The sequence below is a fragment of the Phoenix dactylifera genome, chromosome 3, assembly GCF_051530095.1.
Source record: "Phoenix dactylifera cultivar Ajwa chromosome 3, Ajwa_hap1_PhDact_Kaust_v1.1, whole genome shotgun sequence".
Classification (NCBI taxonomy): Eukaryota; Viridiplantae; Streptophyta; class Magnoliopsida; order Arecales; family Arecaceae; genus Phoenix; species Phoenix dactylifera.
The window spans coordinates 36,818,764-36,829,416 of NC_143192.1; the positions used below are offsets into that span (position 1 = coordinate 36,818,764).

The window sequence follows — 10,653 nt, forward strand, 5'->3', positions numbered from 1 at the left end:
TCCAAGAGCTTCCAATTAAAGCATATAACCTTTTATTCAATCATATATCCATTAAAGCCAACTGAGTAATGTCCTAAACCTGGACAAACTCTTCCGGCAAGGAATCTCACCCAGTTGTCCTACTATAAAATATTGCATAATAAATAAATAATATGGGATTTGAACCGATTCTCTCCGCCTTCTAATCCATTAACAATCCTAAATGAGTATATTTTACAGATTTGTTTTTGGTTCAAAAATATTCCATTTAAAAATGACAGAATCTGTGTATAAGTTTTTATAACTTTCTTCATTAAAAATATTTAGGTTTCGCCGTTCCATGGCTTCTTCATTAATGGTTAGGTCTGAGCTATGCAATGGAGCAAAATTCGTTCGCGAGTCAATCTCTTTATTTTTTATTAATCCAAAGCTTTTTATTAATTATTATTTTTATATTATTTTATTTATTTATATCGATATTGATTATATTTGTGTTAATGCTTTATCGGCTTTTATGATTTGATTTATATACCATACATATTAGAATCATATATAATTAATATTTTTGTTTTCTCTTTCCATCATCCTTTCATTTATCCGCATTCCTTTATTTTTGCTTTTCAGCTCATAATCATTTTTTTTATACAAAGTATTTAATTTCAATCCACTAACAATCCTAAATGAGTATATTTTATAGAATTTTTTTCGTACAAAAATATTTTATTAAAAAATATTTTTTTAAAAAATGTCAGAACCCACGCCCTCTCTGTTGAGGACCAGAACTTGAGTGCGGCGCCTTTGGACCAGTCGGCCATCCTTTCCTCCTGGCGTTCGGCGATAAAAGATTTCTTCTAAGGAGGCCGCGCAGCCTTTGCTAACTTTAGGAAGCCATAAATTAACAGAGAAGTACATAAACTGACCTATGTTCTTTTTGTCCTTCTTGTGATGTTATATTCTCCTCGCTCAAATATATTTAATTAGCATTCACCGTAGTTAATGTAGCATCAAAAATATGAAGCTGGGACAAGCAAAGAACACTTTGAAAGCCAGAAACAATTTCAAGGCTTGTGAATGTAGTAGAAGCCAGAGCTTCAAGAACACAATGCGTAATGGGATGACTATAGAATCCGATGAATATAGCTATTTGCAATATTAAATTATAGTCAGAGGCCCCTGTGTGAAATCTAGTGGAAGCCAGAGCCTAGAGTATACATCATTCGCAAACTATGAAATGACTCCAACATCTGACAACAAGAGTTATATGAATAATTAAGCCAGAGTCATTGCCATTATAGCTTTTACAGCCCTTGTAACAACAGGAAGAAATGAATTCAGGTTTGGCAGAAGTGACACTTGAAGCCAACGATAGAGCAAAACAAAGATTGAAGAAGACACAGGAAATTAGCATCCAACCCAATTTTAACTCTAATCCAAGAAATAGAAGTATAAAAGACTATCTAGATGTTAAAAGCTGTCATATCAAAAGGAGAGTACTCTCTCTCTCTCTCTCTCTCTCTCTCTCTCTCTCTCTCTCTCTCTCTCTATATATATATATATATATATATATATATATATATATATGTATATATATATGTATATATATATGTATATGTATACATATATTGTAACCAATGGATTAAAGCATCGGTCTGGCAGTAGAGATGGACAGATCATTAGAAACAGAGACAGCATCGATCTAGAGATCACATGGTCCAAGGAACTTCATAAATTCTGGGGAGACCCCAATTATCCATTAATATTAAAAATAAGAAGTTAAGCAGATGAGGGAGAAGTGACATTACCATCATGCAAATTAAGAGTATTTTCCCTTCACAACCACTTAAGGTTCAGAGGCTCGAAAACTCAATTAAAAAATGACAGTTATCATCTCTACATGATCGGCTACTTACAGGATAGCATCAATAGAACAGCCATTATATGATATTCAAAAGGTTTCCAAGCTCAAACTAATTTTATAATTATGAACAATGCTTTCTGCAAGAGCCAAAAATATTGGAAAAAAGCGCAAGAAGAAAACTGAAGTTATTTCGGTAATTTCCTTCTTATTGAGCTGAGACATTTTTTGTGATTCTAATGTGAAACCACATGAAAGAATATATGGTGAATGATAAAGAAATTACACAAGATCAACTAACTTGAATGTTTGTGAGAAGTCTTGTCAGTTTACTAAGTGTTTCTCGAGCCGCTACTGTGTCTGGATGATGCTCACCACAGATTGAAGTCCTGATAAAAATAGCTTTGCGAATGAGGTCATCCCCTATGTCATACTGTCCACCCCTAAGCATCAGTTTTGCTCTTGTTTCTAGAACAGTTGCTTTCAAGAGTGTCAAGTCCTGCCAAAGATATGTGCTCTGAGCATCTGATTGACCTGCTCTAATGCAACAGAATGATTTATCAAACCATTTCTCAAATCTTGAAACCAATGACTCTGCAGCAATATCCAATGCATCGGTTGCAAGGCGTAGAAGTTCTAATGCTGCAGTGCACCGAGAGAAGGTGCTGAATGTATGTATGGCTAGAGGCAGAACCACACGTTTTATGAAGAATAGCAAGTCAGATGGTCTTGGCTCCACAACCACAGGATCGGTTCCAAATCCAAGAAGTAAGAAGCAAGCTGCCCATAGATGGTCAAAAGATTGAGAGACGGAGCCTCTAAGGAAAACTGCTTGAAACGTAGCATGAGCAACTCGAGTGGCCCCCCGTTTGCGAGCATATAGCTTGACAATCTCATGAAAATGGATGCGATCAGTTTTTGCGCTACTTCTCGCAATCCCAAATCTGATCAACATGGATGATGCTTCAGCTTCAGATCTCTTGATATGAGATGCTGTAAAGCTGCAGATTAGTGCATGCAAAAGCTTCTTCCAGACTGGAGAACCCTGACGATTCTCTGGAACCTTATGTGCAGCCAAAGCTAAGAGAGAAATTGGAATTGCTGAAGGAGCAAACCAACCACTTACTTCAACCATTCTGGTTGCCAAACTCCTTGGTCCATCAGCATGGTCAAATATCGAAAGACAGACATCTAAAAGCTGAACGAGGACTGTATGTCGTCTCAATGCAGGAACTTCTCTATCAGTCCATGCCAAAACTCTCGGAGGCATTCTATTTATAGTGTCAAGCAGCCGACTCGGAGTTATAGGCAGCTCAGAAAGAATAGCTCCTACAATACCAAGACCAAGTGTAAGCCTGCCGAGTTTCTCCTCGATGGCTTTAAGAGCATCAATTTCAACTATTGGATAGTCCTTCATGCCTCCCATCATCAAAGACATCGCCTCGACACCGGATAAGTACGAAAGCTTCATTGGCTCCAAGTTCATTACTCGAGGAAGGCGGGTGGTTATTATGAAATGCGTTTCTCCACCAAATCGTGGCAGAAGATCCATTATAACTTTTTGATCCCACCAGTCCTTCTCATTCTCCAAGTTATCAATGACAATTAAGAATGGGATGTCCCGCATTAGCTCTTTCCTTACTCTGGAAATGGCTTCTTCTTCCTGCTCTTCGAAGCACTTCATCTTTCCTTTTTCAAGACAATTGTTTTCAATGCTCAGATCAACATCCAGGAAAGTACATAGAGCCAGATAGTTCTGCCGAATATATCTGGTTCCCCCTCCCACCCACAAGACCATCTTGTATCTCTGGGAGAATCTGTATGCATATTCCAAAACCAATTCTGTTTTACCGATTCCTGAATCCCCAGACACACAAGCAATACCCTTCCCGTACAGCATCTTTGTCGATCTTTTTCTCCTACCATACCTCCCTCCATTCTTTGCCCTTAAAGGGGGGCATTGCCTATGTGGACTACCCAACCTCTGCATCTCAATTTCCTTCTCAGACTCCTTCCAGAGAACCGGCTCTTTTCCTTTGATGCTGCCTTCTGATTTCCGATCCTTTGCTTTTTTCTCTTCACAACAATTCCCAGACCTTCCTATCGAAAAAGCTTTTCGCCTATGGCTGGTCTTAAGTTCAAAGTATTCTCCTTCTCCAACCCCTCTGACATCTCCAAACAAAATAAGCTCCAACTGAGAGAGTTCCTTTTTCCGACCGACAAAAGCTTCATTTCGAGGATAAGGGAACTCCTCTTTCTCCACCCTCCCTCTCCACCTATTCACTCTATCCACCACACTTCTCCTCCCCAATCCTGCAGCCAAAAGAACCACAGCCTGTAGTATGCATTCTCTCCAATTACCATCAAATGCCTCCAATTGCTGGTCTACTACCCGTTGAAGTCCATCTATAGCTTCTCTCCATTCCCTTTCCAAGCCACCATACAGCATCCACAACTCACCACCATGTTTCTCCCACAGTTCTCCCCTCTTTTCAATCATGTCTCTTGCAAGACAATCAGCAGCGCTCAAGTCAAAGTAAACAGGAACCAGATTTTTTCTATCCAAAAAATTTCTAAGCTCCTCTATGCTATAAGGGTTCCCAAATGACTTCTTTGTGAGGATCACTACTCCATAGGTAGAAGCGTTCATTATTCTTTCTACCATATCATAGCTGCGAGAATTCCTGCACCAGGCCCTGTCGGATGCGAAGCAACTAATCCCTTGGATTTCCAACTCCGCACGAAGCCAATTGGTAAATTTCAGCAAGGAGGGTTTCCGCCCATGAAATCCTATGTACACATCACAGCTCCTAAGCCTACTAGCTGAAGAAACCGAAGCTGAAGGCTCAGTAAATGAAAACCTTCTCTGGCCTCTCCCCAATCTCTTCTGCTTCTCCCTGCGAGCCAAGTGACAATTACTGCTTCCTTGGCTGTAATTAGATGAACTGCCATTGCAAATACCATTAGAGGAGGAAACCGGACTGGGGTTGTTGTTAACATTTCCTGGAGTTCCAAAATTACTGGAAGTGCAGAAACTTGGAACGGGAGATACATCAGATGCCACAAAGTTGATACCAGATAAAGATTCTGGTTCAGTCACAGTGCTAGAACCAAGATGACCAACATTTATAACAATACTATTGGAAGTGTTTGCAGCGTCAGGTCGGACTGCTTCGGAGCCGAGCACTGGTGATCGTGGCGAGAAGAAAGGCGACTGACTTGCAGAGACAAATGCAGAGGAAGAAGATGAAAGATTCCTTGAGATTGTCGCAGACAACGCCCCAAGAATGGAGCTTTCTTGTTGAAGCTCCATATATCCATCTTCATATGTTATCCCGCTCTCAGTAATGTTAGAACTTCAATTCATTCTAGGCTGCAAATCTCCCTGAAACATGGAAGTAGAGCAATTCAACAAACTAGCACCTTAAGTTGGAAGAATAAGCCACTGCTTCAAAATTCTAGTCGCTAAAGCTACCATTTTACATGAAGACAAAGGCTAAAAACTTTCAGAATATAGCACTCAATTAATATTTCACTACCATACTGGCTGTCTGAAATCTCTGGAGAAGAATACTGATTCTCTCACCTTCTAGTTCAGAGCACGTGGAAAATTACTTGGAACCCAAGCTCTGAAAATTAAGTGTCAGATTTCTTTGTGACTCTAGGTAAAGAAATGGATTTGCAGTATCTATTAACAGGGGAAGAAGCCTCAAAATTCAAATAGCGATAAATTAGAAAACAACACTCTTATAAATTCATAATGAATAAGATACCAGGTTCCTGTAAAATCACTTACGAAATGAACATGAAAGGTCTCAAATATTAGTGATACGCTCCATGTTCAAGATAGTAAATCGTATGAAAATTTAGCATCTAATAACTTCGAAGGAAATGGCACATATATGCCTCCCACAACATCTAAAAACAAGAAAAGGGAGGGGGAATAATAAACACGTTTTGGAAGAAAAGAAGAAGAAAAAAAGGATTTTTATATTCATAATGATGGAGAATAGAGATTGCCCATAATGATAAATCGCTGCAAAAAATTATTAGAACGTATGCATCAAAAAATGAACTTTGGGCAGGATATGCACCAAAAATCTGATGCAATTCCATGAATCCGGTTGGAAATTAGACTTTTAAGAATTCCAAAAGAAAGGAGCTTCTCCAGGCATTGGCATTTGGAAAACTTTCTACCATTAATTATTCTATGCAAAGAAACAGGAATCTCTCCTAATGTCTAGATCTGAGCTTGTCCTCTGCACAAATGAGTCTCAAGATCTAAAATTTATACATTGCACCGAAAAAAGATCTTCATCTTTAACATTCTAAAATCCAATTTTTAGCATTCCAAAGAAAAGCAACCAAAGAATGAGTTTGAAAGGAAGAACCACCAGAACTTTCTATCCGGTCCAGATCTTAACATCTTTCACCAAAGATTAAGAATTTCGGAATTAAAAAAGAAAAGAAAAATACAATAGAAAAACTCAGAAAAATCTAGAACTAAATAGATGCTCGGTTTTCCGAGATTGTTCTCTTTTTCATTAAAACAGGGGGTGGAAGCAGAAAAGTTGATGAATAAATGGTAAAGAGGGGATTGAGAGGGACTTGAAAGCAACACATATTCCAATAATTTGAGAAAGAAGATGCTTTGATTGATGAAGAAGATGAAGGAAACTTACATTTTTCTTTCTTCACTTCCTTCTCTTTCCAAAGCCCAATCAAGAGGAGTCTCCCCTCCCTTCACCTGCTCTAAGAACTCTATATGTTTCCATGGGGGCAAAGACGAAGTATAATAGTCAAGCGTGAGATAAGGATACTATTGACTGGTTTCACATTTGTTGCCTTTCTTTTATTGGTTTCCTATTTCCACCCCGATTTTTGCTATGATATTCCATAAGTGGTGCATTTTCCTCATCTTTGCAAATAAATAATTTGGAGGAAGAGACCAGCTAGAAAGGGCGTGTTCAAAAAATTGAAGGGTTAAGATAGTAATACTTTTCGGTTTTCCTTGGTATCTGTGGGTATAGCTACAGTGCACTCCCATGTTTTTTGCCCCTTTTCCTGCCTTTGTTTTTGGAAGTTAACAGGTTGCAAGTGACGAAAGATTGGTGAAAGAAACAAATCTGTTAATGCTAGAAATATACTTATGCTAGAAGTGGTACCATTTGGTCCAGAATCTCCTGTAGTCCTGTTCATATCTTAGCTTCAATAGTTTCAAACACATAGAATGGCTTTCCTATGACTTTCTGATTATGATTTAGTTCTTATTATTTGGAAATATGAATAATTTTTATTTACATATCATATGCTGATATATCTTTTTGTTTGAACATCCTCAATTTTCTTCTCTGGTGCTTTTTTTTTTTTGTCGCTGAAACGGATGAATCATATAATTCTAGTATGAATACATCCAATAAGATAAAAAAAACAACAAGTCGCATAGCGTTTTAGGCAACTCCCAAGGTGCCTCCAGAGTGACTGGCCAGTGGCCACAAACGAAGCCAACCAGTCCGCTGTCCCGTTTGCCTTGCATGAATACATACTTGTCACGTTGCCACTCATCATAGCTTGAATGTTTCGAAACAAGAGGTGGCCCCCTCCACCGCCAAAGACTAGGCATTTTTGCCATGCCAATTCATAAGATTTTAGTTTTTTATGCAATAATATCAATAATTTGGAATTCCGAACTATGCTTTATGATATTTAACTGTACTATTGTTAGCAACCAAAGGTGTAAATAATTTTATTCAAACAAAAGGAAAGATTCCGAAAATAGGGAACTTAAATTTAGATTCGAGGAATTAGGGGTACATATCTATGAAGAGCATGAATTCAGCACAAACTGTGCACAAAAAGAAGCAGCACTGACTTTTGTAAGCAGCACAGTAGGATGATGTGGTAGAATTATTTCCCTATCAACATAAGTGTTGCCTTGGCACTTTCCATTTCTAACATTATAAGGATAGTAATTTTACTGCAATTAGAATCCTTAATATTTTCTATTTCAAGTTCAACACTCTTAAGGCATGCAAATGGAATGCCAATTATATAAGTCAGTCCATTCGGTGCACCTATAAGAGAATATGGAAACTACAAATGAATATGTCAATCATTTCTCGTATCTGGAAATGATTGGACTAGTTTGAGGAAATGAATGGGTTGGACAAATTCTATAACATGCAATCACAATTTTTCCTTCTAAAAATATTATTATCCAAGAAGTTTTAATTAGAGTAGGGATACATCTTCTTGTCACTTTTGTCATTTTGACTCATGATAGAGTGTAAATAGATCATTTTATGTGGATAACCAGCCCTAACACATAAAAATAGATCACTTTATGTGGTTTATGTTTCAAATTGTTGGGGGAATGTAAATCGCCCTAAAGCACATGAGCACATCGCCAACACGTGATCAGAAGCGCCCGTCCTCGGACGCCCGACCAGGCGCTCGACCTCAGAGCTCTCGACCTGGTGCCCGACCTCAGAACTCTCGACCTGGCGCCCGACCTTAGAGCTCTCGACCTGGCGCCCGACCAGGCGTCCGACTTCAGAACTCTCGACCTAGTGCCCGACCTCAACATTCTCGACCTCGGAAGCCTGACCTTACCGTCCACTCGCCGCGGTCACATCCTTCTGCAACTTGACCAGGGATCATGCCTTTGCCTACGCTGCCAACAATCAATGCGCATGGCCTCTGCTGATCTCTGGCTCACTCAACAATCAATGCGCATGGCCTCTGCTGATCTCCGGCTCACTCAACAATTAATGTGCATGCCATCTACGGATCTCAAGCCCTCCACGGCAAACAGCTGACCCGCTCGGCTACGGCCGATCAGCCACGACGACTCGTCAGCTTCGGCCTGATCTCCTACGGCAATGTATTAATTCACACGATCGTGCATTAATTCATACGACATGCTCAATATTGACGGTAACCCATTCGCCCCATCACATCACAGGTAATCCTGGACCCCTCTATTAAAGGGGAGCTCCTTCATCTTAGAAGGGGTTGGACTCTGAAACTCAAAAAAAGATATCTTCTCCTCCCTCATACATTGCCCCCTCTGACTTAGGCATCGAAGGGCCGGCGCTGAAAACCCCGGCCACCGGCTTTTTATAGGCCTCCCAGAGGATGCCACCCGCCGATGGACCGCCGCCCGCCATCTCACGCCGGAGCTCCTCCTTCTCAGCCGACGGCCGCCCCCGGATCCAATTTCCAGCAACACAAATTAAGACTGAAGTTGAGTCAATAAATTTTGAAACAAAGTGTGTCAAGCTAAACATCAAAAGATTGCAATCGAGTACATGAATCTTATGTCCAATTGGTATGTTCTACAAGAGTAAGGACGATACAGCTGACTAAAATTACAGATTTGGTCTAGTTTAAGTCCTAGACATAAAAACATGGTTTCTAAGTCTGTTCGTGTGTAGATCATTAGAATTATTTGGATTTTAGATCTGAAACCTTTTAATAAAATGTGAGGGAAAGAGTAAAACAAGTATTTGATCATGCAAAACCTTTGTTTCTTGGTAAGGAGGAGAGCGCAAGTCCCTTGGGCTTACGATCTTTATAATACCCTTTTTCTTTAAGTTTGTTAAGGAAGATACTGGTCTACCAACAGTAACATGATTAATTTAGCTATAAAATGCCAACTTTATACCCCCTTGGTGGTGATTGGTTCAAGCCTCCATGTTTCCATCGAGGAGAAAAGGTTTTAAGATAAAAGATATTAGATAACGGCTGTATGGATTCATTAAGCTGAACCAATGCCAAGGGTAGATTCAGGAGGGCCAAGGGCGAGAGCACGGGCCATCCCATGATTCGGAACATAGAAATGATGATGAGAGATAGGGTGGCCTTGCAGGTCAAGCATGTATTCAGAGATGCCAATTGGGTGGCTGAGTGGGTGGCTGCCTACACGGCTTACCACTCAAAATACACTTTGTAGTCAGGAGAGAGTGAGCTGCTACCGGCACTCCGCAAGTTTGTATTTTTTAATTTTATTGAGTACATTTGTACATGCATGGTATGAAGTATTCATAATAAAAAAATTTAAAAAAAAAAACTCTCGCTTACACCATGCATAGATTCCAATATTTTCTCAGTTATCCTTTAATAATTTTGATTGAGGATGTGCTCGTGAAATAGACGGTTGGCAGGAGTCTTCTCAATCAGTTAAGGGAGTCACCACATGAAGATGGAGACAAGCTTGCAGAGTCTTGCGTGGCACCAAGGTTGACTTCAAGGGAAGAGACCCTTGCACCAAATCTATGAGAGAGACATCTTAATCGAATACAATTGCAAGTGATTGCCTTTGTAATATTTGGGTGGGCTCACCAACGTTTTAATTTCTTATTTTCTATTTTTAAAATAACATATATAATTGAAATAAAAAAACATATTTAATATTACTATTTTTATTTTTTATTTTTTTATTGTTTCTAAAAAAGGTAAACTAAAAAATTCTTGCTTTCAATATTTTTAAAAACTAAAAACTTATATTTTTAGTTCCACGACTAACATCTCCTCTATCATCGTAGTTGTTGTGTGTGGTACTGCTACCATTACTATCATCTCTATTATCGTCACCATTTTCACAATATCATTGCTGCCAATATTGTTGCCTTGCCACTAGCACTCCCTCCTCCACCAATATTGTTGCTGCCATCACCATCTTCGCTGCTTGCACCATATAGCTGGCAATCCTTATGAGGATCCGTACAGGCGTGTGTTTATTTCTGCATCGGTTATTTGCTGGATAGATCTTAAGTACTTATACATGATCAAGAAAACCAAATAATACCTTCCAACTA

At 39.2% G+C, this 10,653-nt stretch overlaps 1 protein-coding gene across 2 annotated transcripts; it reads right to left on the bottom strand.

The window, feature by feature from the left end:
- Positions 1-2,025: 2,025 nt before the first annotated feature.
- Positions 2,026-6,658, bottom strand: LOC103715472 (uncharacterized). Of its 2 annotated transcripts, XM_088718196.2 has the most exons (3): positions 6,517-6,617; positions 5,421-5,463; positions 2,026-5,219 (listed from the first exon to the last, which is right to left on the bottom strand). In XM_088718196.2, exon 3 carries the CDS (start codon positions 5,145-5,147, stop codon positions 2,127-2,129), a length of 3,021 nt encoding a protein of 1,006 aa, XP_088574322.2. In that variant the 5' UTR covers positions 5,148-5,219; positions 5,421-5,463; positions 6,517-6,617; the 3' UTR covers positions 2,026-2,126. The 2 variants fall into 2 exon arrangements, with proteins under 2 accessions (XP_088574322.2, XP_008801321.4); XM_008803099.6 differs by lacking the exon at positions 5,421-5,463 and having other exon boundaries at positions 6,517-6,658.
- Between the last annotated feature and the right edge of the window lie 3,995 nt (positions 6,659-10,653).

Bases quoted from the DNA above. Each gene is read 5' to 3' on its own strand.
- LOC103715472 (XM_008803099.6), bottom strand. From the start codon at position 5,147: ATGGAGCTTCAACAAGAAAGCTCCATTCTTGGGGCGTTGTCTGCGACA.